Raw genomic sequence first — 26,124 nt, 5'->3', positions numbered from 1 at the left:
AAAAGAAATGTCACAAATGTCCAAGGCAAGCACTGCAGTGATCGAGATGGGATTTCACCACTTTGCATTAAATTGTTGTTATGTAAAATACTCACAACAGCTGACATGCATGGCATCAAAAAAATCGATGTCCTTCAGGCTTCATGCACATGGATTCATCGATTTAAGTGAGATTAAGCATCACATTTCTTCATCTGATGATTTTGTAATCACTAAATTACACTTTTACCTGGGCTCTTTTCGACGGTGACGTGCATATTGATGCGCGCCGCCGAAACTGTACTCGTGTGCTCGTCCCCTGGCCTGGTGAAAGTCGGTGCGCTTTTGGCGAATACGTTTACTCGGCTCGGCAATCTGTAGCTAATACTTGACAGCAGACATGTCCAAATCGGAGCAGATCTTAATTCTTGATCCATCGACTGATCTCAAATTTAAAGGTACGGCAACATTATCCTTGTTACTTGAATGGGCAGTTTTTGGCAGTGGATTAGCTGGCTAGCTAACTTAAGGCTAGCTAACAACTTCTCCCAGCTAGCCAGCTCGCTCACTAGTAGCTAGCAATTCACCGGAGAGATAATATTACAACCCCGATAGCCACCTGTCAACGGCCGCCGCCATTTTGCGAAAAGGAGCGGGGATTTTTAAGGCCTTAAGCTAGCAAGTCCAAATACTGCATTCAGTGTTGATGGTTCAGTACATTCATGGCAGCTGTGTATCTGTTTAATGACACATGACTGGCTGACTATCTATGACAACTATAACGTTATGGTGTCATTGTCAAAGTGCCGATTGTACTGAAGCAAGTTGAAGAGATCACTGACGTTAGCTACCACCTAGGTTAGAGTTTGCAAGGTTAGCTAATCTTGCTGACCCTAGCTAGCTAAGTGTACAGCGAACCAGCTAACGTTTACGTTACAGGCTTTAGCTAATTATGGAACTAGTTGGGTTGTAAACGTTAACTTTACCTATTAAGGGCACCCAGTCTTCCCGTAGGCTTCGGCTGTGTGAGACGTTTAACGTGAATGTAGTTAGCTAATGATGATGGTAATGATGATGATTTGTAGCATTCAACGAAGTTTGTTATGCTCTGTGACTCAAATTGTCAATGGCAACCTGGCTGGTTTGCTCTTTGCCACCAGGTAGGTCCTAGTAAAGCGGTAGCTAACGTCCAAAACTCTATTAAATGGAGCTTACCATAACATTAACGTATCATAACGTTACCTAATAGTCAGCTAATGTTAATGTAAAGCTATGTGATGGGAACGGCAACGTTAACGTTATGTTAATAGTTTTTAACGCTTTAGGTGAAGTAAATGGCTACGGTCCGTCTAACGTTGGCAAATGTGCTCTTTTAATTTCCAACACAACTGCTGTCGTTTACTGGTGGGATTCTTGCTCGGTGGAGGCCAACTAGTAGCATCAGTGGCAACTTCCGATATTCAGCTAAACCTTTACAAGTTAGCCTAGCTGTGTTACTCACTGTTAATTCGTCGTTATCTAGCTATCCATATTATCTCGTCTCGATTGCATTGGAGTAACGTCAACTAAAGCAAACATTCAGAGGTCGTTGATTTTTCACGAGGACAGGTTGACATGGAAGGAAAGACCTGATAAGTCCTAACGTAACTTAACCTTTGTCATCTAGTAAGGTAGGTTAACGTTAGCTATCACCTCCTATCACTTTATATCGTCGAAAGACAACGTTAGCTAATTCAAACAGTTGGATAACTAGGTAACGCTTAGGCTAACACACAGTAATATTAATAAATGACAGTTAACAAATATGGTCTGCCATGTACAGTGGGTTGGAGTTAAAGATGGCAAACTAGCTATTGACACCCTTCCCTAGTAAATTTCCCATTTCTCATTTCAGTAGTGTTTCCTCAATGTGTTTTTGTGTACATGAGGGGTTTGTCACTTATGTTTTTCTATCCGCTAACTGGGACATGAGTGGAGTACTATTTTGCCAGTGGAGTTAAGTTGAATCACCTGCCCTGTACTTTAGGTAGTTAAGTAAACAGTGAATTTGTTAGGATTATATTAACACTTAGAGCCTATGTGGAGAAGTGGTTGTGTTGGTCATATGGTATGTGTGAGACAAAAGGGAGCTTATAAGGTGGCCTTCGCATAACTTCCAACCGCCCATGTTCCTGCTTTTCACCAAAACTATGTGTCAACTTGTTTGAGGAAACGCTGGGTGTAGCATTGAACTGTGTGAATGTGAGAGTATGGCCTCTTTATTGTTGTGAGTGGACTGACAATGCAATATTCAGCTGTATGAATACCTTGTGACTTTCTTGAGGGGAAGTTGCCTAGATGTCCCTCAGCAATTTTTTACACCACCTCCAAGTATGATTGAACTGGAATGGAAAATCATTCATTCTGGATAAAGCAATAGAGATGATGCAATAATCAATAATAATACAATATAGACTGGGCTAGCAGTGAAGGGAAGGCATTACTAGTTTCTGATAAAGGAGAAGTGTTGAAACACAAGAGAGTTGTTCTTGTCTGAATTTGTTTCTTATACATTAACATTGAGTGAATTGTGGAAATTTATATTTTTTGCATATTGACCACAATTAGGACTTCTTTCTCTTGTGAATATGATATGAACTTAACAAGCTTTTTCATGCCTCAGCTGTGTCATTGGCAAGCCCTGTTTACCAATTTGGTTTTATGCAAGCATAGTCAAAACACGTGTTGAGCATACTCAAGCATGGACATAGGTAGTCTTACATTTGGCTCAGAATTGCACTGACTGGCTAGCTTTCATGGTGGAAGACAAATGTTGGGGCCACATGTCTTACAAGGCATGACCCTGCTCCAGGAGTGAAGTGTTTGTGACGCATGTTGTTTTTGTAGGAGGCATAAAGGCTACTGACTGGCAACACTGCCTGTCTGTACTGCACCTCTGCACAAATTGCTTTATGGACTCTGCAACAGGCTTGATGTGTGAAACTGAATGTCCTAGGCCTACACAATGTTCTCAGTTCCTATTCACTTTGCTGTAGGACATCCCAGTTATTAAACGATTCAGTCATGGCTTTGTGCTGTCAGTTTTCATGTTTGCCATGTGCCTAGTAGACCCGCCTCTTCTCTTTTTCCTCATCATCTTCTCTTTGCGATTGGCAGGTCCCTTCACAGATGTCGTGACCACAAACCTCGTGCTGAGGAACCCCTCAGACAGAAAAGTATGCTTCAAAGTGAAGACCACTGCACCGCGGCGGTACTGTGTACGGCCAAACAGCGGTATCATTGACCCAGGGGCCGCCGTCACGGTCTCAGGTAAGAGCTGCCTGTCCCTGCCGAAATAGTGTGTTCCAAGTCATCAGGAGTCAGGGACCAACATATTACATTTCAAGGCCATCAATTTTTAAATGTGTGATTGCCCAGCAATCATATCTAATGGTCTCCTTTGCAACTGACACATCACTTGGCTGTCTAATTTGAGTACTGTTGATTCTGTCTGTCTGAATTGGGACTGTGTGACAGTGCTGTGTCGGCAACTAAATCGGAGTATGATAAATTGACGCTGTTACTAATATAGTCTTGTCAAGACGTGCCAAATGTAAGCTGAAATCTGTCAAGGTCTATGAAGAATGCCTTTCTAAAGGAGAGGGCACTCTGAGGACTTACGAGCATGCGTCATAAATAGCATATTCTTGGCATATTACACTAACCGATACGGGAGACTGCGGTGGCAAAACTAGCCTTGCATTCATTTCATGATAATATTACTTGTTGTCGGCTTGTTTATCAAGTGATGGTATCACAATAAAAAATCTGTCTATGGGATCACTTTAAATGCAAATGTTGTACAGTAATCACGTGGTCATGCATAAACAAATAAAAACAACTGTAGGACCCTGTGGTTGTCAAGCAGTAGGCTACCAAGAGAGGACGGTGGGGAATGAGCCAGTTGTAGCATAGTGGCTAATAGGGCTAGGCCAGGATGCAGTAGCCTGAAAAGTTCTGGGTTCAATTCCTGGCTTCTACTGTGTTGCCCTTGAGCTAGGCACTTAACCCCAAGTTGATGTCGGGAGAAGGACCCTTGTAATATAATTGAGATGTGTAAGTCACTATGGATAGAAGCATCTGCTACATTATTTACAGTAAATGTAAATCTAGAACTAGATATCTAATGAGTCAGAGTTTTGTGTTTTTGTTGCTTTTCTTGCCACGTGGGATTGATCACAACTCTTTTTTTGTTTTGTTTTCCCCTCCATAGTAATGCTGCAGCCGTTTGACTATGATCCAAATGAAAAAAGTAAACACAAATTTATGGTGCAGACCATTTTCGCACCCCCCAATGTCCCAGACCTTGAAGGAATGGTAAGAAACTCTTTCAAGTTCTCCTGTTGAGAGCAGCTGAGTCTCTCCTCAGCCGCTGTAGGCCTTTGATAGCACAGTGGAAAATGGGTCTTCAGAAAATCATTGGGCATGTGTTTTTCTGCAATTCAAGACATTTGACAGTAGATGGCAGTGTATGTACTTTCCATTGATTTCTTTGATGAAATAATAAATAAACGAATGGATGTTCTTTCTTTAATGGTTAATGAATCTTTAACATGCACAAAATTCCTATTAAAATTAAATGTTAATCACGCAAGCTCATCTCTGCGTTATATCATGCAGAAAGAACAGTCAGTGACATGGTGTGTATTAGTGAAAACCCTACTGTTAATGACTTCTGTAGAGGAGTACCCATATATCATAGTGCTTGACAGTTTTACGGAATCATTGACCCATGTCTAATAGGAAATATTAGTAGATCACTTACATATTGTGCTATTTATCAAATGCGTGGCACAAAACTGTCTACATGTCTACATCTCACAGTGGAAAGAGGCGAAACCAGACGACTTGATGGACTCCAAGCTGCGATGCGTGTTTGAGATGCCTTCTGAAAACGATAAAGTGGTAAGTGGAGACGTCCGCATCGGCGGACTGCTGCGACACAACCTCGAGCGTTTGGCCCTTTAGCGCGGCCCTGGAGCTCCTTGTTCTGTGTGCCTGGTAGACGCCTCTGCCGCTGCCGCCTCTCCTGCTGCTGCTGCTTCTGATTTAGCTGTGGTTTCAGGGCTCTTTTATAATGCAACAGACTCTGTTCCTCACAGAGACTCTCACGCTGCTATGGCACGTCCTACAAGGCTGGTCTGCACTCTCTGTCTCTCTCTCTCTCCTTCTCTCTCTTGTCCTGGCTGTAGGTGCATCTTTTCCTCTTCATTCACATAGGTACAATCATTAATGGAAGCTATGCACATATTGCTTTGACCAGCGGTGTCCACTAACATCATGATTACAGCCATTATCGTTTCTCTTTTCCATTAACCTTCATTAACCCTGTGCCAAGAAGCCCACATCCTTAAACGATGGCTTAAAGATGCAGTCTGCAGTTCGGTTTCGATTTCATAAAAGGTTGATGATATTTGTACTCAACGGGCAATCAAATTGCACCCCGCCCTTCTGTGCTGCGGAAGTACCACGTTGATTAGCCGGGACTGTCCAGGCCTGATCCTCTGAGTTTGTTTGCCATTTACAGAAGCAGAGCTGTGTACAAATACTAGAGGCGTGTCTGCAACTGCTGACAGCCATCTGTGCACAGTTCCCACGTCGTGTTGTGTTACATCTCGGTTTGGTTGTTGATTGGCCACGGTTGGAATTTCTCCTACATACAGCGCAAAGGAATCGAACACCTCTGCTGAAAAAGAGTGCCGAAGCTGAACAGACAGCTAGAGGAGTGAGAGGAATACTTCTCTAAATTTGACAGGAAGCGTTAGCTTATGTTATTGAAATTGCAGACTGCACCTTTAATGTAGAATGTTCTCCGGGGTCCCACTACACTGTAATGTTTTGGTCCTGTCCTTGATCTGGCTCCGTCCTTGATTAGGGTGTGAGGTTGATGATGATCTCATCTGAAACATTAAGGGAGAGCTGAGTGATGTGTTCCGCCTCTCCCCGCGGAGAGTTTTATCGTGAGGAAACAATACAGTGTTTTGGGCACCTTGGATCAGCATTGTGACTCGCCTTTGTTGTCAGTCCATGATTCCAGTCTGGTATCTTTTGCGCTAAGGGCCTTGTGGCTGTTTAATGATCTGCTGTAGACCTTGCTTGTGATTTGCATGCTGCTTGTACCCCCCCACACCCTCCTTTTACCCCTCCATACCCTCCACCCTTTTGCCTGGCTGGCTGCCACCCCACCAGAACCTCAGGAGCAGGCCTGTAGGGCTCAGCACCCCCCAGTACACCCCCAAGGTGCCCAAGTACCTCGGCGACAAGGCCGCTATGACCCCCGGCGACTTCTTCACCCCGCTGGGCCGCAGGGCCGCGGACGACCCCAAGGAAGTGGGCGACGTCCCAGACATGTCACAGCAGGCCGGTAGAGTGAAGGGCAGGAAGTGGAAGGTTTGTGGCAGGGAGACAGAGCTAGAGTCACGGGTAAGGCTTTAGACCAAAAAAAATGGCAGGATGCAGCCCTGAGTGAAGCTAACATTTCCTCAGGTCCTGCCACCAGCCGCAGTAGGGCTGTAAGTATTTTTATAACTCAAGAGACTGTTTGTAGTGTGTCTGAAAAATTCCTGATGAAGACAGATTAATGTAGAGATAAAAAATGCAAGGTTGCTATTCAACACATGCCATGTTCGCCAACTGCTGATTTGGCCTTGTCGGCAGTTAAAAATGTCAGTGAAGGGGAAAATCCAAAGTCCTATGAGGATTCGGCACAAAATTACCAGCTAATTTACAGACTTACAGACTAAATTAGTGGTTATTCACTTAAAAGGCCTAAGCAGATGAATCAGAGTAGTTTAGCTCTTCTCCTGGAGAGTAATTAACTCCAGCCGTACTAACAGAAACATCACAATGCCTCACACACATCAGTGAAACTGATCCTAATTAACCATGAAAGAAAGACTAGAGTGTTTGTCTGGCATGTGTGCCTGTGAATTACCAGAGTGCGTCTGTTGTGGTGTTCCTCAAATCTGGGCAAAAAAAAAAAAAATCTGATTACAAAGTTGAAGAAGGAAAACAAAAAAACAATGCAATGACTTGAAGAGCAATGTTCACTAATAGTGGTGTTGAGGGAGGTTAGGAGATGCATGAGGCCTTAGGACTCTTAGGATCTGATTTGAGGAACCCCACGGGGAAGGCTTGCTCAGCACCAGAGGTAGAAAACTAGCTTCAGAAAGTTGAAGTCCTACCAAGCATTGATTCATTAGAGAAAGAATTTAATTAGCCGACTTACCAAGCTGTAGAGTTGTGCTAATTAGAATCAGCCGTCTTGGCGAGTGGTCGGAAATGGTGGACTTTTGCTTTCTGACGCCGTAGTTTTTTCTGGGCCCTTGCACACCTCTCAAGACTCTCACCTTGCTGGTCCTTGCAGAATGACGTCGACGTAACCAAATCCGCACCCGCCCTCCACGTGTCCAAACCGGACGGCACGTCGGCCCCCAAGCCCTCCAGCACGTCTCTGGACGACACGGAGAGGAAGAAACTCCAAGAGGAATGCAAGAGGCTGCAGTCTGAGGTGGCGAGAGTGGCAGAGGAGAACAGGCAACTCAAGGTAACCTTCAAAAGTTGTGCAGGTTTTAGAACTCTGTTCTTTTTTAAAGTGCGAAAGTGAGGTAGTGGATTGCATTCGTGTCCACAAGGTCACTTCAGAAACTATCTTGGAAGTCTCAGCCCCTCTTTTGTTTTGCAAGTCATATGCTTTTGAGGTTTTTCAGCATTTTATTCATCACCCATCATCCATATTATTCATAATCCATCATTGCAAGAAAGAATAATTGCACGCAACGCCAATTCAATGTGTGAATCATGTGTGATCCTTCATAGCAAAGGCTGTAAGCCATGAGCTTGTTGAGATCAGAATGTTCTATGTCAGCACGTACTGTAGCTGTTTTCATGCACATTGACTTGCGCAATGAGATAGATTCTTGATTGACTGAAAAAAAAAAAAAAATTGTGTTGCTGTTTTTTCAGTTTTTTCTGTTTTTTCAAGCACACCATCTTGATGTTCTATTTCTCATTTATGCCTGGCACACAAACATGTACCCAGCATTTCTGTAAAGGCAAATATCAATTTAGTCACACCATCTCGTTGCAAGGCTCTCTCTTCATGATAAAACAAATGTGTCAGGAAAAAAATGCAGCAATCATAGATGGTATTCGTCATTGAATGGTCAGTTCCCCTTCATCTAAGACCTATTGGGTGTAGTCATCAAGATTGTAGTCGTTCATCTGGTCTTTTCTAGATGCTTCCCAGGTGCTTCGTTAGGACTTGATATTCTGTTGTCAGAAGTGTAGTAACCGCACTAAATGGTGAAAAAACGTCCACTGGGTGTTGGGGCATATGCAAGTCAGATCGTCTCTCTTCGTTGGCATTCTATCTGTAAAAACCAAATCCTTAAGTGCTACACTGCAGTAAGCACACATTGGCGTTTCAAGCTTCTCAACTCTTTGGCAAGTAACGCTCCGAGAGGGAGGCAGGGGGGCCGGGAGAGACGGCTGAAGCAAGAGGCACAGAGGTGGAGGAACAGGAGATTTAAGATTCCTCCACATCAGTATCCTGAGCGCCGAGCTCACGTCAGGACGGGATTTGATGTCTGAAAGGAAGGGCTTCTGAAACATAGTCACGATTTGAGATGAATCATACATTCCCAGCACCGGAGCTGGGCTTGTCAGCACACCGAGCGCGGAGGGTTTCTGCCACATCTCACCGCTTAAGAAGTTTTCCTTTTTCGGTGCGACACAGGTGTAGGGACACGCATGGTAATTACAAGCCGTCAGCGTTCTTCTCTGATATCCTTCCCCAGTTTACTCTTAAAGAGACAAAATGCTTCCGCTGGCAAAGCTTCAATGCTCCGACTTTGTCAAAAGCACCAGCATTTTAGCGCCCGTGCACCTTTAAATGCAGATGCTTTTAAACACTTCCAAGTCGATACAGAGTTGTGGAGTGGTGTGTACAGGCTGGCTCACAATATGCTTTCTCCCCCTCCCGTTTTTCTTCAGGATGAGGGCTTGAGACAGCGCAAGGCCCTGCGACCTGACAACATGGTATCAAATTCAGGAGCCATGATGAGTAAGCAACAGAGCTCCAGTTCCCTGCCCTCACTACTCGTCGTCATCGCTGCCATCTTCATCGGATTCTTCCTGGGGAAGTTCATCTTGTAGATTATGAGAAAGGCGAACTACAACCGTCTGTCCACGACCTGCTCCCCCCCCTCTCCTCCCCCAACCCCAACCCCCCCTCCCCCCAAACCCCTTTCCCCAGTGTTTTCCTAACCTGGAGGGGGTAACGACAACAACGACGACAACAACAACAAAAAACAACAAGAAAATGCCGCCACGTGTGTTCTCATTCAACCCAAAGTCATCAGTGGTTAACATGGTCCGTTGTGGTCCGCACGTACCTGTGTACAAAATCATCAAACGTGGCCTGCCACCTCCTCCACGACACGCGGTTATTAAACAGAGAAGTGCATATACACACACACACGCGCACACACACACACACACACAGACAAGTACATGTGTTCTCACAGATGAGCTGAATGAAGGTTATCCTATTGTTATTGTTTTTGTTTTTGTTCTCATTTACAGTTTGTTTTGTGGTGAGGGATTGGGTTTTCAAGGGCTGGTTGGAATGAGCGGGAAAGGGAAAAAAATCTTCCATCTGTCACAGCAGCAGTAGCACGATAAGGGCGAGGTACTGTGTAGAGACCTTGGTGGGGAAATTTCACAAAACAATAAATAATAAATTTGAATTGTTCTCTCTCTCTCTCTCTCCATCTCTCTCTCTTTCTCTCTCTCTCTCTCTGTCTCTGTCTCTCTGTGGTTTTAATGAGAGTGGCACAGAATGTTTTAAGTGTCTTGTACATGTTATTTTAATCTGTTGAAGAAATAATAAACCAATACTCTAAAGAAATAAATGTAAAAGACTTTGCTTCGTGTTGCTCTGTGGGGTTCGACATCAAAATACTCCAGTAAGTTCTGAAAATGTTTATTTTTCTCAATGAATGTGAAGACTCCACCTGGAAAATAGGTGCTTTCTTCCCTGTACATGTTATTTTTTTCTGATACCACATAGACACAAAAACATGGCTTCCAAATATTATTTGTTCTCATTTCGATTTATCCTTCCATAAATTGAATATCCTGACTTGTGTGAGGCAAATGTTGACTGAAGAACTCCATGCTTTACAATCCTGTCCCATGATATTTAACATGAAATAAGATTAAATAAAATATCTAACATTCTTTAACATGTCTTCATTTCTCTTTGTGTTGCCTGTGTGTGTGTGTCTCTGTGTGCTTTTCGGACATCAATGTTTCACATAATGTATTCTGGTCTCTAGAAGTAGGTTTAATACAGCATCTAATTACAAGCATAGAGGACCATAGAATTTATTGAGTATCCTGAGTATATACACAAATAAAGCCTGATACAGAATTTACTATTTACAAGTAGCTTTGATGATGTCATTATATTTGTTGGACAGATTTGGTGGTTTGCTAGCTTTAGGCGAATGTACTGTTTTGAATACCATGGCATTCTGTGTAACACTTAAATGTTTATTTTAGCTTTCTTTTGATCCCTTTTGTAAACAGCTTAGACAAACAACACCCAACACAGACTGCTGAAATCACATAAACTTGGCACACGCATTCCCAGTTCTGTTCACGACAGTCTGTTGATCATTGCAAGCTTTATGCGGCAAAGATGGCTGAGCAGTTTGTTTGATTGTACATCATCCACTTCAGTCTTAGATGGAGGACAAGGTCCCTTGCGTCCATTTTTTCCCCCAGAAAGGTTCTCTCAAAACAGAAATGTCTGAAACCTTCAACAAAAAAAATACTTTTCAAAGTGAACATCCTTTTCTTTTATCTGTCCATCCAAGGATGTTCCACACTCGAAATGACCATAATAAGCATGGGACCTTGCAGTCTTGTGTGGATTATATTATCTGCAAAATCGTAAGGGCCCAGATGAGAGTGAAGAGACAAAACCGGCGGTCAGAGCAGTGCCCGTTGCCCAGTCTGAAGTGCTGGTCGCCCTCCCTCCCAGTACCCGTGCCCCCCTGGGTGCCCACGACACACTGCACCAGCGGAGGCTGGTAGGAGGTGGCCCTTTTGTGGGGCTGGTTGGGGCTGGAGCCGTTGGTGGGCCGCTGACCGTTGTAAAGCAGACGTCGGCCGGAGAGGTCGCGCTCGACGCGGAACAGCTCGTGTTCCGTGTGGGGCAGGCGGATGCCCAGGGCGGCGCAGCCCGCGGTGGGGGTGACGTCCTGCTCCACGCCCAGACGCCACGAGCCCTCGGTGCCGCACTCGTCGCCGCTGAAGATGTTGAGGAGGGACGTGGTGGCCAGGTCCATAGGGGTCACCTTCATCTGAGTTACTGGGGGAGAAAACATCTCATTCAACTCACTCAAGGGTCAAGGGTCAAGCACTTGGAGGAGCCTCCATGTTTACCTCTTTAGCCAAATGCACAGAACTATTACAGACTGGGAACTAGGGTTGTAATTACTGGAAAGAATAACATATGCTGAAGTATTATGTTTGTCTCATATACGTCTATACACAAAAACAGACCCGTCATTTTACATCACTGTGTATATTGTTTCCACAGCGTTTTATCTCTTGACACTTTAGATTATACCTCTGTGCTTCAGACTTTAAATTACTACTTAAATACTGTTTCTTCTTAATATTGTTTCCCATTTATTTCACTGGGGTTCCAAGGCTAAGAATGTCAGTACTGATTACACTTATCAAGTGTATGACAATAAACTTGAACTTGTTGTCCAGCAACATACAGCAGTCACAGAGCTTATTGACCATACCTGTGAAGACAAACTCAGTGCCCCCTATGACCTTGGACGACGGCTGCCCTTGGCTGTAATGGCCGATGGCGTGCATGCTGAAGGTGGGCATCCTGCAGACCGGGTCGGCGTAGTGGTAGTAGTGTCCTTCCCAGGTGCGTCCGTCCTTGTGGAAGACGAAGTGGCGGGTGAGGAAGAGGACGCCGGGGCGGACCTCGCAGCGCTGGCTCACCCAGTGGCCCTGGACCCTGACCGGAGAGTCGGCCTGTGGGGGCAGGGAGGGGGGCTGCTGGAGACTCCCCCGGGAGATGATCCGGCAAACGATGCAGGAGTGATCGTGACCGTGCTGCAGAGAAGACAAACAGGCCTTTTTGGTTAGTGTGGGCAATAATAACATGGCTGTTTGAAATACAGTTCAAACAGCCAAACAATATTGTTTTTAACCGCTAGCCCTTTGCTTTTATTGTTGATGGTTTAACTGCAGACAATAGTGTCTAGTCAATTTATTACAGGCCTGCACCATTACAACACCAACCACAAATAATTAGAATCAGAGATGCTGCTAAGTTTGGATGTGATCACTACTGGAGCCAAAGTTTCAAATTAAGACTTTCAAGGCTAACTTAAATTTCAAAAGATAATTGAAGCATAGCAATCAGCACTCTCTCATTTTTAACAGGCGACAGCTGGTCTTGAATGAGCTGCTTTTGTAAGAGTTGTGTTCTCACATCAGCCTGACTTAAAGGAATGTTTGGGGAGACCAAATCACAAAATGTCACCACATGTGTGTGTCTTGAATGTTGAGCAAAGTCTTGCTCGCATTTAAGTTTCAACACTAACATTTCCAAAGAAGGTTGTGGTGGTAAGCCATACAAATAAACAATTTATTTTTCCACACAGAGGAGAAACCTTTGTTTAAATTTTAATCAATCAGTTGACCAGCCCTCTAGCCCACAGCATGAAGAGGCTGGCATGGACTCTGTTATTTCATATGCTGGGAAAATTCTGGCTTTACTACAGATAGACCTCGGACATTTGACTGCACTAAAACAATCACTGTGTCGGGGGGGTGGCTCTGTGGTTAACCCCCCAACAACGCCCGAGGGAGTTCGGCCGGAGGCTTCATTTCTTTTTTTTTTTACTCAAACAAAGCATGCGGTTTGGCTACAGGTTCAAAAACGGCAGAGGTTCAGAGGGTTCGCACTACTCTGATATCATTATTATAGCCCGCACTTCATTAGTGAGTGCGAGTGTAATTACAAGCTATGTTTAATTCATACGATATCAATCAAATGTGGAGGGGCCAGAGGACTTCTGAGAGCGATGAGGACAGACACGGTTTTTAATGGGGGGGCAGGCAAACCGATGACAGCCAATGATTTGCCAAGCCTTACTTGAGTCATCCATCATAAATAATTCAGATTGTACTAGAAACTCATTACCATCGCATTACATATTTCATGTACTAGCGCTTCTTTTTTCACTTTTTCTCCTCTAAAGCGGGCATCAAAATGACTGCCAGTGCCAGCAAATGCATGGAAGAGGAGTGTGAGTGAGCTCACACACACACACGCACGCGAGCGCGCGCGCGCATACACACACTCACTCACTCACACACACAGACACACATGAAAGGCATAAATCCTTCAGAAAGCCCCGTTCCATCTCTCTGGTCTGGCTCCAGATTAGCCAAGCCCCTGTGATGGAGCCGGAGGCACGCACAGAATCCGCGCGGAGCATCAGCGCGGCGCCGCGTGCAGAGGCATTTCCAATTCCCTTTGAAGGGCGCGCGCGCAGGGGTAGCGGGGTACGTGCCGGAACGCCACTGTGGGCACGCTCTTGCACTACCAAAATCGTTACCTTTACAAACCTCGGCTGATATCGCCTCTGCGTAGGTATACCACCGACGTGACATGACGCACAACACTGATCTACCAAGAAAGGCATCAGAGATGCCCTGTGATCAATCTCTGCATGAGACCCCCTTCAAGTGGACTGGTAGCCTACACGAGAAACCACATGAGGCGTTTTGGCTAGACCATGAGCAGACCATGTAACTTTAAGGCTTGGTGAGCAAAATTGTAATAGTTCCATTTCTTAATAAATTCTTAAATCTATCGTTTCGTTTTGGATTTTTTTGTTGTTGTTGCTTGCTCATCATCAGTAAAAAGCTCGGTGAGAGGTGAATTTATGGAGTGGAGACTGAGGAGGAGGTGAAGGTTTCCCCTGGTGGTTTATCTTTTCCTAAGCCTCTCTATCTCACTTAAAACCCGATGCTGGATCAGCACCTGGAAGGCCCCTGAGATGCTGACCTTGATGCTAAGGAGCGCAGGCTGGTAGCTGGAGGGCTTGTGGACCCTCCTGCGGGAGACGTCGGTGTGCAAGTCTCCCAGGAGCAGCTCCTTCGTCTGGCTGTCGGGGTCACCGTGGCGATAGTGCCTCTCCACCCGCAGCAGCAGCAGCTCTTGCATGCTGAAGCCCAGTGGCCCCGTGCAGTCACGTCCCGTCGCCGGGTCCCACAGCTCGTAGCTCTCTTCCGGCTTCAAAGCTTCATCGAACCCGCAATCCCGGCTCAGCTTGGCGCTGAGGTCTCTTGCCGCCTCAGCAGTGTGGCTCACCAGCGCGACGCGACTGAGCTGGTAGTCCGCCTCCGTTCCTCCGCGGATGGCCCAGGAGGACTGTTGCACATGTACACTCCCCTGGATGAGGAGGGAGTATGTGGGCTCGGTGCAGTGATTGTCCCGGTAGTAGAACTGCAGAGCGCTGAAGGTGTGGTTGTGATAGAACCGGTAAGACCTGGTGAGAAATTCTGGTCCCGGCCTCACCTCACAGCTGAAGGAATAAAATAAAGAGCATATACAATATTAATGCATGCGTGCGTAATTATATTCCACTTTCAGTCTACAGTTCCATAATTCAAGTCTCTGAGCACAGAGAAACCCACTGACTGTAGGCTATGACAATTATCATTAGTTGAAAACTCACTACCACTCCCAGCCGTTGTCACAATCTCAAAGCAATTACACAATCAGCATTCAAAATCAAGTGCAGTGACTGACCTAGAGGAGACCCACTGGCCGGTGATATTTGGCGGCATGTGCACAGTGACCTGCGCCCCGCTATAAAGATGTTTCAGCATATGGTGACATTCAGTGGAGTGCCTCCCAATGTTCCTCCCAGAAGCCAGCGGGCTGACAGAGTTAAGTGATGACCCTGCGGCACTGCCTGTGGGAGGTAAGGCTTTTCTCAGGAAAGCTACTGGTATACAATGGAGGTAGACGAGGGAGCATGTTCCACTCGGCACAACGTGATGCAGTACCGGCTGTCATGTCCCCGTACACACAGACAATTCGAAAACTATCGTTGAGTTATAACATTTCCCATGCTTTTGTATTTTATCCAACGGGGATGGCTTCTCGAATCAGAACATTCATTTTTTATGCAAAGTACAATTACGCGTTATTTTTACAGAGTGAATTCAAAAGAATTTCTGAAACCTACTCAACATTTGCAAGCATAAGCCTATGTTTCAGTGAAAATAATTCTGTTGGAACACAATGTGTCGAGAGTAGCCAAGGCTCGACTTCAAGAACAAAGTTACTCACCAACATTCAAGCGCATTGCCAGAGGGAAAGTTATTAAACTGAACAGCAGAAGTAACTCCATCTCGGATGAACGCAGATCCAAAATATGATTTCGATAGTCGACAGTAGAGTGCAATGAAGCTCTTTGAAATGGCAATGATCAAGATGAACTCCAGACACCAAGGTCAATTGTGAAAAAGGGACTCTCCTCCAAACTGCACAAGTTACTCCAGGTATGTTGTTCGTTTTTCTACCCTCATCCTCCAAAACACTGATCCATATAGGCTACTTAAATGTTCTTCGTTTAGTCGTAACAGCTGCCATCTGCGCTTTAAGAATCATTCCATAGTGTGGAGAGTCACCGTTGTTGCATAGAGACGTGTCTAGCGTTAGTTGTCCGGGTTAAAAAAAAAAGAACTTTTTAGATCGAATCTTCTTATAGAGAGTGGAGGGAACCCCAACGGAATGCGGCGCGGGAGAAATATCTGAAATGCTGTGCGAGACAAAATATCTCTTCTTTTATCTCAGTTTCATCATCCACTTATCCCTTTAGAACGCGTTTGCGCGTCATAACCACCCACTGCTCGCCTTTAAAACAGAGATCTTAGGGGAGGGCACTGTCACGATATGAACCCTGCGCCTCCCGTCAAACCGAGTCTTTCCCATGTAATCGCCTTGAGAACACATTCGCCTCTTTGGACTGTTATCACAGTTCTTTAACGCTGAGGCTTTTGTTCCCCCCTCTCTTGACAGATGTTTCCAAAATGTCACGTGAAAGTGTAGCCTACTGGGGTAAGTAGTCACAGAGTGACAACCGTCAACATGAGTGAGTCATGGCTATTGAGAATAGCACAAGTTATATGCGTAATTGTGTGGTGGTGCTCTTTTACAGATACGTCCATGTTCAAGGATACAAGGAAACTAAAGTTTATTCTCTTTTTCATAAATCACACAGAGCTGTGCCAAGATATAGCATTTCACCTGTGGCATACAGTCAATCTCAGGATATGCATAATTCAGATGCTTACTTGCATATTTAATATGATATTCCTTTTCATTATTGATGTGCAATGAATCTACAGAGCATGCCATAGTTCTATAGCTGCAAAATTCCATATTGTGCCTCAATTCATCTCTCCTTCTTATTTTCTTGTAGGCAAACCCCACAGGAATAGGGTTATTTGCTGAAGTATAAATGTGACTCACATTCAGGTGTGGGAAGAATATCTATCAACACGTGGCCAAAAACCCATCCAACTCGATTCATTCTACAACATTCTGGGGAGAAAACTGTATCTGAAAAAAGCTTTAGCATTCATAACTTCTGAAATCTATCCTGGAGGGAGATTAAATATGAACTCATATATATAAAATGAGAAATGCCTCCTTCAGCTGTTGGAGTCTGGTTTTTAATCTATGAAATGAAAGTGTTTAAAGTTGGGCCTCTCTGTTTTAAATTCTTCCTTTCTCCTAATTCACTCAAATGTGTCTGAAAGTCTGGAGAGTGACCACTCCCTTTAGTTATGGGTGGGGGTCATGTATCCTAGGGCTCCATTGAAAAAGAGATGCAAGATCTCAATGGGACTCACCTGGTTATATAAAGGATAAATAAATAAATAAAGTATCCTTGTTGGCTGTACAACAGTTATATATGTACAGATGTGAAGTTTATTCTGCACATTCCCCTCAGCAATGCATAGAGTGTGTCAGGTGATTGTATTGGTTTACATTGTCCTATAAGACTCTTGGGATATACAGTATCTATCAGAATATCATACACGACATATCACACTTTCAAAGATTTATTTTTTAATATGAGCCTGTCAGACAGTGATTTGATCACCTACTCTTTCTTAAATGCCAAGGCGTCAGAGAGGAGATGTGAAAAATGGCCCATAACTAATATCAGTCCAGAGTTCTCTCCTAAATGGCCTTTTAGTCGCCGGCTTGATGTCTCACCTTGCTGTGCTTGCTCTTGGTGAGCAGAGAGTCCTCCTTGTGCTCTCCCTGGCTGTCCGCCAGGCTGCTAGCAAAGCATAGCGTTCGCCCGCTAAACCATCTGGGAGCCTAAGCATATTTAACAAGACTAAAATATACTTGCTGAGGGCATTTGTGTTTCTTAATGAAAACATGCTTGCATTGCATGGGCCTTTGATGCTCAAAGGTGAAAACGTTACTTGCGGAGAGGGCAAAAATAAATATTGGATCGTGTGAGTAAACATAGTCGCCTATAAAGATGGCTTTGGAAGTACTGTAGATAAGGGAATTGAAATTTCACTTCGGTTTTGCCAGACCATAAAGTTTCTCAATGTTCTTTGCTGGAGAGTTATAAAGTAGACAATTTTTTGGAGCAGACCGGACAGATCTGTCAAATTACTAAGTGCCAGGGCTATGTTATTAAAAAAAAAAAAAAAAAGGAGAAAAAAAGGAAATTCACAACCCTATTCAGAACCTCAATGGCATAACACCTCAATCTACACATTTTAATCACAAATGGATGGAAAAGTCAGCAAGGATTGGATTTAAATTTCCAGTTTCACTAAGTAAGGACGCCATGGGTGAGCAAGAGGGCCAATAAGGTACCAGTGAAAGAGGTGGAGGAGGAAGCTGAAGGAGATGAAAAGAGCAGCCAAAGGTCCGTGGTGAATAGAATCCCTCTGTCGCTCACGAGGGAGCCGGCCGCTGATTAGGGATGGAATCCTCACACCCTTTGTCCTCAGTAGTGATGGCAACCAAAGGGGTCAGAGGTCACCTTGACACACTGTGAAGGCTTAGTTGACCTCCTCTTCACACAGTGCCTTCAGAAGAAAAAGCACAAATGGAATTTTATTACTGGGACTTAAGGAAGAACTGGGACCCCATACTGGCTGACTTAGGAGATAAACTTGGAAAAAATGGCTGACTTGATATGTGAGGGGAAAAGAAGAAGAAGAGGAAGAAGATGAGGAATGTGGATATGTTTATAATTCTGGGCCCTTCAAAGACATCCTGTCTAGCGTAATCATTATATGTCGAAGTGGAGACGACAGATTCACATCATTAGTGTCGTGAAATATACAGATGGTAAAATTATGAGCAAGCCCAGTCTTTAAAAAAGGGAGCAGTGTCAAGACAAAAAAGTGTGACTGGCCAATGGGAATTCTCTGAGAGGCCCCAAGGGTTCCAGAGCCTCGCTCACATCATCCCTCAAAAATCACCCCATTCAAATAAAACAATTTGAAGGAACTCTGATCCTTCTGCAATGTACAAAAACTGTACAATATTTACTTGGTTAACTGGCAACAGAAAAGGGTACAAAAGTTGGATGGTCCTCATTGTGGTGAGCGGGAGGCCAGAGCTGGATGGGGAAGGCTGATGAAAATGAGTCATGTGTGTTGTTCAAACACCAAAAATGTGGCAGACATATGTTATGCCGATGAGGGACTGGAAGACATAAACAGCCTCAGACTTTAGAGGCGAAATGTCATTCTCTGGCTACGGTCCTCTGAAAAAGTTCCACATGCAAGCTCGCTGGTGCCGCGTCCCAAGGCGTTTCAAAGAACTAATGATACCAGTTTTTCATTATACAGTGCCTATAGAAAGTCATCATACCCTTTTGAAATAGTTACTTTTTTTGTCTTACAGCCTGAAATCAAAACCCATTTTTAAAAAAATCTTTTCCAGTTTTATTGACAAATTTAGCTGTACAACATCAAAATAATGAAAAAAAAGTCAACAGTTCTGAAAATTAATAAAAAATTAAAAACTAGAATAACAGGGTTGGAAAAGTCATCATACCCCTGACTTAATACTTTGTAAAGCTTCCTTTTGCTTTCATTACAGCCATCAATCTGTTTGGACATGTCTCTATTATAGCTTTGCACACCTAGACGGGGGAATATTTGCCCAATTTTCCGTACAGAAATGTTAAAATTTAGTCAAATTCTGTAGGGAATGGCGATGGACTGCTCTCTTCAAGTCAATCCACATATTTTCTATAGGATTTAAGTCAGGGCTCTGACTTTGCCACTCAAGGATATTCACCATCCTATCCTTAAGCCACTGCTTTGTTCTTTTGGCAGTATGTTTAGGATTATTGTCGTGTTGGAAGGCGAATGACCTCCCCATCCTCAGCTGTCCAGGAGAGGAACGCAGGTTTTCCTTAAGAATGTGGGTGTACTTGGCAGCATCCATTTTCCCTTCTATCCTGACCAATTGCCCAGTTCCTGCTGAAAAGAAACATCCCCACAACATAATGTTGCCCCCACCATGCTTCACACTAGGTATGGTGTGTTTTGGGTGGTGTACTGTGTTGGTTTTCGCCAAACATTGCGCTTGGAGTTCAGTGCAAAAACACATCTGGAATATTCTGCTACCATGTGGAAAAAGCTTATATGGTCAGATGAGACTAAGATCGAACTTTTTGGAGACTAAGATTGAAGTTTTTGGACTGAGCTCCAGGCGCTAACCAAACACAGTATACACACCCAAACACACCCAAAACACACCATACCTACTTTGAAGCATGGTGGGGGCAACATTATGTTTTGGGGATGTTTCTCTTCAGCGGGGACTGGGCAATTGGTCAGGATAGAAGGGAAAATGGATGCTGCCAAGTACACCAAAATTCTTGAGGAAAACCTGCGTCCCTCTCCTAAACAGCTGAGGATGGGGAGGTCATTCGCCTTCCAACACGACAAAAATCCTAAACATACTGCCAAAAGAACAAAGCAGTGGCTTAAGGATAGGATGGTGAATATCCTTGAGTGGCAAAGTCAGAGCCCTGACTTAAACCCTATAGAAAATATGTGGATTGACTTGAAGAGAGCAGTCCATCGCCATTCCCTACAGAATTTAACTAAATTTTAACATTTCTGCACGGAAAATTGGGCAAATATTCCCCTATCTAGGTGTGCAAAGCTATAATAGAGACATATCCAAACAGATTGATGGCTGTAATGAAAGCAAAAGGAAGCTTTACAAAGTATTAAGTCAGGGGTATGATGACTTTTCCAACCCTGTTATTCTAGTTTTTAATTTTTTATTAATTTTCAGAACTGTTGACTTTTTTTTCATTATTTTGATGTTGTACAGCTACATTTGTAAATAAAACTGGAAAAGATTTTTTTTAAAAAATGGGTTTTGATTTCAGGCTGTAAGACAAAAAAAGTAACTATTTCAAAAGGGTATGATAACTTTCTATAGGCACTGTATACTGCTTTCAGAGGAGTACGAGAATGGCCCAGTAGAGGTTTGAGTTGAGCCAACCTCCATAAAATGGCACAAAGCCATAAAATTGTATGACTGTGCTTGTGTGTGTGTGTCTGTCTGTGTGTGCCTGTGTGTCTCCGCGCACACACAAGTGCATGTGTGTATTTCTGTATGGTGAATCGAGGTTTCCATCCTTCCTGCAGCCTCAAACTTCAATCACGGCTGTAGAACAATGGACATCCAGCTCAGGTTTTCTTCCGTAGAGAGGCTAAGAGAAAAGCAGTGGCAACAACTGGGATCAAAGTCTGATAGCTGGCTACCTCCTTCGCAACTCGATGTGAAGAATGCCCTCCAAAACAATGCTGCAGGCTAGCACCGCGCTTTGATCAAAAGATTTTTTCTGAGGGAAATCCGGCCTACAGTTTTCCTCCACTCTTTGACAAACACAGTTGTTTTCTCCCCGAAAGAAAAAAAACTCAAGTAATTGTGAGATGTATTTTCTTTTTTTAGTTTTTAAATCAGTTTTTATTTTCCTTCTCTACCTAAGCCTGTTGTAACAGCCTAACCCTAGTTTCTAATCCCCTGTGCAAACACGAGAGGAAAAAAAGCCTTGAAAAAGACCGCAGAACTCTTAAGACTACAGATTAGGATAAGACAGTCCTAGCGGGCAACAGAAACACATTGTAGGGATGAAGGGCTTACTGGGATGGAGAAGAATTAACATGGTGGAGATCTTGGATAGCAATGCAAGGTGCAAACCGACTACTGAAAAGGTCAGGCTGATCTACCTCCCTCACGTATCAGCTGCATCAACACAGTCCGTGATATTTACCACTGCCCTTCAGACAACAAAGAGAGTCAACAGTACCACACACACACACACACACACACACACACACATGCACATTCCCCATGTTTTCCATATTTCATGCCAACCAAGACTGTTAAACTAGATCTTCCATCTCTCTATTTGTCTAATAACCCATTTCTATAGGAGGAAAAAGGGGAGCAGACATCAAAATGGCAGACGACTCAGCATTCATGGATCAGGGACAGCAGAGGCGCTGCAGCAGTGGCTTTCTTTCACAGACTTCCACACCACCGAGACGCTTGTGCAGCTCGTGTGTGTGTGTGTGTGTGTCGCTAAATAACAAAGTGCTGCACTCCTCCTCGTCGCCACATGTGTGGTTGGGTTGCAGGGAAGGAGACTTTGTCCCAGATTTCCTCTTTTTCCTTCGCGAGGGGCGGCGGGGCGCTTTGATGTGGCGTTGCCAAGCGCACCAACCACAGCCTGTGCAGATGGGCCCAGGCCTCACTTGTGGCGGGGGAATATTTATGAATTGAAGGGAAGTTGATGGGAATTCGCAGACACACAACTTTTCCGGATTCATTCCGGAGTTATTCTCCAGTTTACTAACAGAAATAGGGCCTCCTTTTAATCCCTTGGATCTGTTTGAAGCCTTTGGAGTTAAAGAGGCCTGAAAATGTAACAGCTACTATTATTCGCCATTGAAAATACCCTTGATGTACAATTGAAAATGTCAGTACTAAAACAGTACGTGTGTCTCTTAGAGCTCTGACACGTTCTGCAGATATACAGTGGATTTCACCTTTAAGATTCGGTGTAAGATACTGCGTGTTAATGAATTAGTGGCGTCAGTGCTGGCGTGTCTCAGCCAGTCTACTGATTTAGTAGGGAAACTAAGGTTTCGCAATGACGGAGGAGCTGATGTTGATGCGTGTGCCAGTCTCTAACTCAGCCATGCATGGAAACGCAGCGCAGGCAGCTCCATGGTAACAATATGTGAAGAGAGTTCTCTGCACGATTTTCAAAGGCTACCGAGTGCAGAGAAAGCAACCAACAAGTCTACACCCGACTTGCCTTCAAGCAACAGGAGTGATCATACACACACATACTCTCACAACCTCTGACACTGAAGGTCGAGAACATGGACATTGTATAACAAAGACAGAGTTGAGGCAGACAACATGACCTTAGCCACAACAGATCTGGAGAGGGAGAGGAAGAGGGAAGGAGGGGAGAGAGAAGGAGAGTGGGAGAGAGAGACAGAGAGAACAAGAGAGAGAGAGACTAGACAAGAAGTTGTGGCTGTGCAGAATTCCTGCAGGACTGCATCCAAAACAACATTATCATTCCCAGATGTTCCCTTCCCGTTTTTTCTCCTCGGATACCCAACTTCCCGACCTCTCCTCGGGGAGCCTAATCCCAGTGAAATCCTGCTGCATTCCTACTGCCTGCAGCTTGGATCCCTGCACCCGCCAGAGCAGCAGAAATATTTCAGATATTTGGTGAGAGTGCCGAGGATGATGTCACATTGCGCAAAAGCCGGGGTGCTTCGCTATGGTGCTCTGTGTGCTTCCCTCGGTGTAACACTGAGTGCTTATCAACAGAATACACTAGACAAGAGTAACTGGTTTCATTTCACAGACTTCATTTCCATACAGAAGGGGGGAAGGGAAAAAAAACAAGACAATATTTTTACATAAAAATGAAAAGTATAGCAATAGAGAAATAGGTATTAGGATAAATTAAGGTTTTTGACTTATTCCACAAATATATCCATAAAGAAAACAATATACCACAATACTACACTGATGTACAACAGAAAAAACGGCAGTGCCAGACACAGAAAATAACTTTTGCAACGCTGTCTAGAACTGGAAGTCCTCATCCGTCATGTCAATGGCCCAGGCAAACTTCTCCCTCTGGGTTTTGTTATAGATCTTCTCAATGGGGACATTGTATTTTTTACACCTGCAAATGGAAAAAGACAAAACACATCAGAATGGCCTACACATTTTGCCACCCTTACGAAAGAACATAAAACCTATCCTTCGAAGCAATCATTTCCAATATATTAAAAAAGGCAGCAAATGCCATTGCTCTGGCTATTCAATCTAAATTTAGAGGGACAGAATTCAATATAAATTTTGAAATACAGTCATATCAAAAAAACCTTTTTGATATCACAAGACACCCTCAAATCCTTATTCCTACTGGGTCTCTAGCCGAGCCTATGAAAAGGCGAGCTGTGTGTGTGAGAGAGTGTGTGTGTGTGTGTGTGAGTGAGTGTGTGTGTGAGGAGCGGCAGTTACCAGGCGACGGAGATCCTGGGGTCAAGGTAGTTGAGCTTGGACGTGCCCAAGGCAATGACCTTGTTCTCCTCGCGGTCCGTCTCCTGAAGCTCCAGCTTCTTCAACTGCTCCTCCAGCCTCCGCAGTGCCTTCTCCTTCAGTTCTATCAGTCTGAAAAAAGAGAGAGAGTAAGAGAATGAGCGAGATGAAAAGGGAAAGAGAGACAGAGAAAGAGAGAGAGAGAGGGCGAGAAAAGGAGAGTGTATGAACATTGAAAGGGGAGACAGGAAAGGAGAGCGAGAGGGAGAAAAGAAGATTGAAAGAGGAAGCGAATGAGAGAGGAAGGAGAGAGAGAGAGGGCACCGCAGACAGCCCGAGACAGACAGTCAGTGAAAGGAAAGACACATAGGGAGTGAGAAAGAGCAGGGTGAGCAAAAGAGAAATATATCCAGAGTGTGAGCACAAGAGAGAGAGAGGCGGAAAAAAAACAACATGACTGTCAAGATAAAGCTTTCTCTGAGTCTTTTGGGAGATATTTTGAAGTATTACAGAAATGGAGGGGCGAGGTAAGGGGTTGTTACTTTTTGGATCTGTCAGATGGGTGCTCTTTGTGAGCCTTCTTGGCTTTCTTCAGCTCCTTCTTGGCTTCCTCTATCTGCGCCTTCTTCTTCTGAATCTAGAGCAGAGCACTGAAATTTTATTCTGGCAAACAGCCGTGTGTTGCTTCCCATTTTAAAATTCCACAAGGTACTGACTGATACGGCTTTATGGTGCCTGTGACCACATAAAATCCCTAAAAACAAAAACCTAAACATTACAATAAACAACATCCGAACAAGTAAACAACCGGTCTGAAAACCGATGCGTGTTAAGACATTTAAAACATTTTAAAAAATTCCATAAAATACCATTTTCTTTATGCATCATTTCACAGTAGTCAACAGCAGTTTCTCTAACCAGATGCATTATTTGTGATATGTTTTTTCTATTTATTTTCAATGTTTATACCATGTATGACAAGCTTCAATACTTTTTCTGTAAATGTCAAAAAATTAACTTTCCAGCATCTCTCTAATGTATCCACAAAATGACAGTCAATCTGAAAAAATATTCTACCCTGAAAAACTGACAAGTAAACACATTCAACATAGCAACCTACACCTCACTGCGCAGCAGGTGCCCTAGGGCTGTCAATCACAGAACAAAACGCTGCCTACCTTCTCCTGCAGGAGCTGCATGGACTTCTCAAATGTCTTGGGTGCTGCCCTCTGGTGGTTGCACAGTATAGCTACAGCCCGGTTCGCCCGGTTGTAGGACAGGATTTTCTCCTCCACCGTCATGTCCTCTGAGAGAACGCACCGAGAGGGAGTCAGAGGAGTAAACAAGCGCTGCTCTCCTCCACAGAGACAAATTCAGGTAACAGAAAACAGTACAAGGGACGGATGATGTGTGTTGATGACGGATGATCAATGTGTTTAACTGACAAAGGAAACGGGAGCGTATAATGGCAGTGTCCCTCTCCGTACACACAAAGGTTGTTGTTTCCACATCTAACTGATAGAATGGGATGTCATGCAGGAGTGGTCATACACACATTTCTCATACTAGGCCCTGATCAAAAGATGAGCTTTTTCCTAAGTGTTACTGTTACATGACATATCAATTGTACTTTGACGATCGTCTATCTTATCCAGAATGATTGTGATAAACTAACTTCAGGAATCCAGGTGGTAAGTGCTCCATCACCTGTTCAGGGGCACAAAGATGCTAATCCCTGGGAGTCCCACTTTTTACTGAAGAACTCTTAATGCTGCTCCAGCTAAACAGGGCAAAGGTCACTCGACACTCAACTCCCATATCACCTTTGGTCAGCATGCTGAGTTGGTCCTGTAGGGTAGTGGAGGCATTGAAAGTTCGGAAGACTTTGGCCGTCAATCCCGCCATACACTCGTTCAGCTTCTTGTTGAGGTAAGCCGTCTTGGGAGAACACACACCAAAAGAAAGCAAAGGGAGTAAAGTTTCATGATGGCATATTTTTTGCAAACACACACACACACAGGACTATAAACTGTATTTGTGTGTGTGTGTGTGGGGGGGGGGGGGGGGTCATAAGAAACACAGGACAGTATGAATCTTACAGTGATTCTGTCAAAGAGGTCATCCTCAGGGTCCTTGTTTTCCATAAATATCTTCAAGCTTTTGAAAACCTGTAAAATACAAAACCAAAAATCAGACAACATTCGAGTTGAACTGCTTCACAAATTGTTATGGTTTAGAGTATGGGAAGGAATTTGTATTCTAAGGGCCATGCCAGCATAAACCCTGCTTATGATATACGACCCCAAGCGAAATCCACTAAAGCCAGGTTCCTCCGATCAAAATTAAATCACAGGCCAGAGAGGCCGCTGTAGGACTCCCATGATGCACATGCA

General features: G+C 44.1%; 3 protein-coding genes across 5 annotated transcripts in view; 1 reads left to right on the top strand and 2 right to left on the bottom strand.

Moving 5' to 3' along the window:
- Positions 1-270: 270 nt before the first annotated feature.
- Positions 271-10,265, top strand: vapa (VAMP (vesicle-associated membrane protein)-associated protein A). 2 transcript variants are annotated; one of them, XM_062520728.1, is made up of 6 exons: positions 276-437; positions 3,136-3,288; positions 4,232-4,335; positions 4,843-4,923; positions 7,385-7,564; positions 9,013-10,265. In XM_062520728.1, the coding sequence occupies exons 1-6, from the start codon at positions 380-382 to the stop codon at positions 9,172-9,174; spliced, it is 738 nt and encodes a 245-aa protein (XP_062376712.1). In that variant the 5' UTR covers positions 276-379; the 3' UTR covers positions 9,175-10,265. The 2 variants fall into 2 exon arrangements, with proteins under 2 accessions (XP_062376713.1, XP_062376712.1); XM_062520729.1 differs by lacking the exons at positions 7,385-7,564; positions 9,013-10,265 and adding an exon at positions 6,208-7,378 and having other exon boundaries at positions 271-437.
- LOC134065715 (protein APCDD1-like) lies at positions 10,250-15,848 on the bottom strand. The gene is made up of 5 exons (XM_062520727.1): positions 15,428-15,848; positions 14,882-15,047; positions 14,135-14,654; positions 11,844-12,168; positions 10,250-11,398 (listed from the first exon to the last, which is right to left on the bottom strand). The coding sequence occupies exons 1-5, from the start codon at positions 15,486-15,488 to the stop codon at positions 10,959-10,961; spliced, it is 1,512 nt and encodes a 503-aa protein (XP_062376711.1). The 5' UTR covers positions 15,489-15,848; the 3' UTR covers positions 10,250-10,958.
- A 7,181-nt stretch (positions 15,849-23,029) lies between these two features.
- Positions 23,030-26,124, bottom strand: part of top1mt (DNA topoisomerase I mitochondrial) — an 11,779-nt gene continuing 8,684 nt past the window's right edge. For both annotated transcript variants that reach the window (XM_062521504.1, XM_062521505.1), the window contains 6 exons: positions 25,831-25,899; positions 25,555-25,669; positions 24,910-25,037; positions 24,274-24,368; positions 23,714-23,863; positions 23,030-23,372 (listed from right to left, as the gene is read on the bottom strand). In XM_062521504.1, coding sequence (XP_062377488.1) covers positions 23,270-23,372; positions 23,714-23,863; positions 24,274-24,368; positions 24,910-25,037; positions 25,555-25,669; positions 25,831-25,899 — 660 coding nt within the window. In that variant the 3' untranslated portion in view covers positions 23,030-23,269. The remainder of the gene's footprint in view (positions 23,373-23,713; positions 23,864-24,273; positions 24,369-24,909; positions 25,038-25,554; positions 25,670-25,830; positions 25,900-26,124) is intronic.

The sequence above is a fragment of the Sardina pilchardus genome, chromosome 19 (genome assembly GCF_963854185.1).
Source record: "Sardina pilchardus chromosome 19, fSarPil1.1, whole genome shotgun sequence".
In the NCBI taxonomy this organism is placed as follows: Eukaryota; Metazoa; Chordata; class Actinopteri; order Clupeiformes; family Clupeidae; genus Sardina; species Sardina pilchardus.
This window is presented reverse-complemented; position numbering and strand designations above follow the sequence as displayed.

What these genes read in the sequence shown, in the direction of transcription:
- LOC134065715 (XM_062520727.1), bottom strand. Translation starts at nt 15,488, where the DNA reads ATGGAGTTACTTCTGCTGTTCAGTTTAATAACTTTCCCTCTGGCAATG. An exon ending in GGCCAGTGGGTCTCCTCTAG is followed by an intron (nt 14,655 to 14,881) that starts GTCAGTCACTGC and finishes TTATTCCTTCAG; the next exon opens with CTGTGAGGTGAGGCCGGGAC. An exon ending in CTGCGCTCCTTAGCATCAAG is followed by an intron (nt 12,169 to 14,134) that starts GTCAGCATCTCA and finishes TCTTCTCTGCAG; the next exon opens with CACGGTCACGATCACTCCTG.
- vapa (XM_062520728.1), top strand. Translation starts at nt 380, where the DNA reads ATGTCCAAATCGGAGCAGATCTTAATTCTTGATCCATCGACTGATCTC. An exon ending in GGCCGCCGTCACGGTCTCAG is followed by an intron (nt 3,289 to 4,231) that starts GTAAGAGCTGCC and finishes TCCCCTCCATAG; the next exon opens with TAATGCTGCAGCCGTTTGAC. An exon ending in AGGAGAACAGGCAACTCAAG is followed by an intron (nt 7,565 to 9,012) that starts GTAACCTTCAAA and finishes GTTTTTCTTCAG; the next exon opens with GATGAGGGCTTGAGACAGCG.